We start from the raw sequence: 3979 nt of genomic DNA on the forward strand, positions 1-3979 counted from the left end.
CAAAAACTCCTTTGGCAATTCCACTCTTATTTTTCGCCCCACCATGTACCTTAAATGCACTCAAACCCTGCCAAAAGGCTTTATTTGTTTAAGCTAAATTAAAATAATTTTACTACAAATGATTTTGAATTATAGAATTTAATTACATGTATATTTCAAATTAAATCCAGTGATAAACATCACAACTTGTACTTTTTACTAAAAATATGAAAATTGTTTTTTTAACACCAAAATAACTTGAATAAATTTCAACTACAAATATTGTTATTTTTTGTACTGGTTTTTCCGTGCCAAGTAGTGGTCCTGCATGAAAAATCTTTTCGTAAATTTCAAGCATTGATTATTATTATTATTATTAGTATTGTCTTGGTATAACAGCATACTCAATTTCAACGTGCTACATGGTGACCACTTATTTTCAAAATACTGACTGAGCCTTCTTTAGGAGACCAGCCCCACACAAAAACGTCAATACTGTGTCATGCGTACGTATTAATCGTGCTAAGCTACATTCTAAATCAATACTGGAATCACTTAACAATGTATGTGATTGAATTGGTAATGATTATTAAGACTGAACTGTAATAGCTTCTGGAATGCCAACAAAAATGGCATTTCCAACTTCGATTTCAATTTGAAAAGCGAATCTGAGAAAGACAAAAAAGTGTAGCCTTAAATTCAATCGCCACCAAATATCCTATTCTTAAAACTATCATAGTTTCTAATTCTTTTAAGAGGATGTAAATATAGTGATCCTGTGTTTCCTTTGCAAGCAATTTCCAGAATTAGTGTTTTCCATTGCATTCATTCAGTCACAATACTACTACTATGAGATGTTCTTACCGAACAGAAAGTACATTTCTCTCTTACAAATCAAGCACAGCTCTAACCTTAACCAAAATTCATCCGCGACAATAACCATTTACACAAATCACTATCACTAAATACATGTAATATATACGAAAAAGTAAAGAAAAAAAATATATAATGTAGGTAGGCAGAGGAAGTAGTAGTAAGGATTCGGTTCTGCACAGGTCGGTCTCAATTTGCCTTAATTGGTCCCAAGCGGCAGCTAACCCAACACCACAAACTTAAAAACTCGCATAAAAAACCAACCCAACAATCAAACCTAACTTTGGATGTTCTTTCCCTCAACAATTGGAAGACAAAGTGGACAAGGTTGTGGCAGAGGAGGTTCTGCTGGGGGAGGGTGATGCGTTGTTGTTCTTCAATACCACAGTTGGTAAAATGCTGTTTTTTCTTCTCTCTCCTTCCTTAATTATCTCTCCCCCAAACAATTCTAACTTCTCCAAGTTGGAGTTATTAGCCACTTTCTTCCCCTTGAACAAAACGGATTCAACGTTCTTCTGGCTCAACATCTCCTCCGAAACAGCCAATAAATCCGTCTCTGATTTGCAGGACTTCACCTGCGCACCCTTGTTCGCCTTCGACATAACGCCGTTTGACTGAATCCGCACATAATTGCTCATCCGACAATCACCAAATGCCATTGATACGGCTTGATCAACCTGCATTATTTTTTTTTGCATTCCCATCAGAATACATATCTAAACCAATAATTAAGTAAACCAATTCATTCATATTATAGTTACATGTAATTATATAATCAAATATGTCGGATGTGTTTGTAAGGTAGTTAACACATTTATTGTCCTCTCCCTAACTACCAAATTAATTAAAACTATATATTAACAAAGCATTTTTTAGCATATGATGTATTGTTATTTTTTATTATTTCATTTAAACTATAGGGATAAAAAGTAACTGGGTTACAAATCATGTAATAATTGGTATCATAATGATTGTAAATTACATAATGATTTCTTTAATCTAATATGTTTAATTAAAAGGATAAGACTAGAATGTCATTAACTAAATTATGAACTGCAACTTATAATATAAATAAAACGTTTAGGAAAAAATAAATTGAAACTTCAAATTATGCGTTTTATTTTAAAAGATAAGAATGCACGTAAAAGAGGAAGATTATTAAATTTGGTAATTCTTACCATATCGGAAGCTCCTTCGCCAGCGATCTTTACGAAACCAGACGGTGATTTAACGGCGTTAAAGTTTGACTCTCCGTTGCCGAGGGAGAGTACGAGAAGGTCGGAGACGCCGTTACAGAAAGGAAATTCGTGTTTGTTATTGAGCACGTGCGTGATGGCGGCAGCTGTTGGATTGTTCATCGCAACGCCTCCATCGACGGCCACTATCCTCGTCCTGCCGTCGACGGACCGCATCTCAGTGGGGCCCGCGAAAGAAGGGTCGGCTGAGGTGGCAGCGCACACGTCGCTCATCTTGAAATCATAGCCGTCCATTTCCAGCGCATCGGCGCGCGAGAAAACAAACGGAGCGCGCGTGACGAGGTCGTAGCACGGGATCAGCACCGGCTTCACGGTGTCCCTGAGCGTGCACTCGCCGAACGTCTTTCGGAAGAGCTTCTCTGCCTTGGACTCGGGCCGGAGCACTCGACGGAGGATCCCCGGCCGGCAGGAGATCCTGCGGCGGTTGTCAGAGAGAAACCTCAGCGCCTCCTCGGCGGTGAACAGCGGCTGGCCATCCTTCCCCCGAGTGAAAAGCAGAGCAGCAAGGACACCACCGACACCGGAGCCGGCGGCAGCATCGAAGAAATCGGCGACGCGCGAGTTTGCGTCGCCGGACTTGCGGCGAAGGCAGGCCTCCAGGTGTGCAAGGGACTTTGCAGCGAGGATGCCGTCAGTGGCACCGGCACCGTCAATGCAGAGGATCCTGACTTTGCCGGCGGAATGTTTAGCCGGTTTAGCGTCTCTCGCGTTTTGAACAGAATTGGTTCGGTTCTCGGCGTCGCCGTAGCCGAAGAGGAAATTATTCTCGAGAATGGAGAAGATTTCGTTTGTGAGCTTGTCAACTTGGAAGTTAGAGTCAATCATGTTGAGGTTCATTGGAGATGTGGACATTGCCGCCATTTCTGCAATTGGAGCGAAGTGTGTCGTAGAGAGAGAAGTTGTAGAGAGAGAGAAAGAAAGTTTGTGTTTTGTGTTTGTGTTGTTGAAGAATTGTGATGACGAAGAAAGGTGTGGAAGATGGGTTTATATAGTGATGAATGAGAGTGAGTGAATGTGACGATCGAAGAACATTCCACATCCCTGGTGGGCGATTAATCGGCACGCGATTTGTGTTTTTGTTTTTCTCTCCTTTTTCTGAATTTAATATTGCGTGTTAAAGGATTGGGCAGAGTGAGCGAGGGAACTGTATTTGAGATGAATGGTACTTTTGAAAATAGCAATAATAATTTAATAACTAAAAATTTGATCTTTGTCTGAAAATATTAAAAAAGAAAAGAAGTATAGTCTATGTTTAGTAAAGTTTAACAAATATTGAAACGTAACGGAATTGTAATTTAATGTTGGGAGGGAATTGTGTTTGAGATGGGTGAAACTGATGGCACTTTGAAAAATGAAGAGAAAAGCGATGCGTTGAAAGGAAAGTAAAATGAGGAGACCACAAACAAAGTTACAATTGAAGGACTTTATGGTGAGAATTTAAAATGTTGTTGGTGGGTACAGCGTTTGGTTAGTCTTCTTTCTTCTTTTTCTGTTCCACCCTTTTCTTCCCTGCTGTTGCTTTTTTTCGGTTGCTTTCAATTCAGATTGTAAATTTTAAAACTTAGTGGTGGGAATGTCATCGTCCTGTTACGGAAACGGAACTCTCTTCTTATTTTACTCTTTCACAACTATAATATTCAATTCAGTTTACCATTCTTTAATTAAAAGTCTTTCGGTACACTAACTCTTTTTTTTCAATTGTTCTTCGAAGTGCTAAAAGAATGTCATGTTAGAGTATTGTTATAGATTTTGTTATTCTTTTGGAGTTTATTATTAGTTAAATGTCATGTTAGAAGTTTCTTGTTAGTTTTAATATATAATATATATTGTAGTTAGTTTTAATATATAATATATGTTGTAGGAAGTCGACA

General features: G+C 38.6%; 1 protein-coding gene across 1 annotated transcript; it reads right to left on the reverse strand.

Moving 5' to 3' along the window:
- Positions 1-776: 776 nt before the first annotated feature.
- LOC108342145 (patatin-like protein 7) lies at positions 777-3138 on the reverse strand. The gene is made up of 2 exons (XM_017579858.2): positions 2031-3138; positions 777-1529 (listed from the first exon to the last, which is right to left on the reverse strand). Exons 1-2 carry the CDS (start codon positions 2967-2969, stop codon positions 1152-1154), a joined length of 1317 nt encoding a protein of 438 aa, XP_017435347.1. The 5' UTR covers positions 2970-3138; the 3' UTR covers positions 777-1151.
- Positions 3139-3979: the final 841 nt, after the last annotated feature.

This window comes from Vigna angularis, chromosome 6 (assembly GCF_016808095.1).
Source record: "Vigna angularis cultivar LongXiaoDou No.4 chromosome 6, ASM1680809v1, whole genome shotgun sequence".
Lineage (NCBI taxonomy): Eukaryota > Viridiplantae > Streptophyta > Magnoliopsida > Fabales > Fabaceae > Vigna > Vigna angularis.

Bases quoted from the DNA above. Each gene is read 5' to 3' on its own strand.
- LOC108342145 (XM_017579858.2), bottom strand. From the start codon at position 2,969: ATGGCGGCAATGTCCACATCTCCAATGAACCTCAACATGATTGACTCT. The intron at 1,530-2,030 runs GTAAGAATTACC...AAAATAATGCAG, and splicing joins GCGAAGGAGCTTCCGATATG to GTTGATCAAGCCGTATCAAT.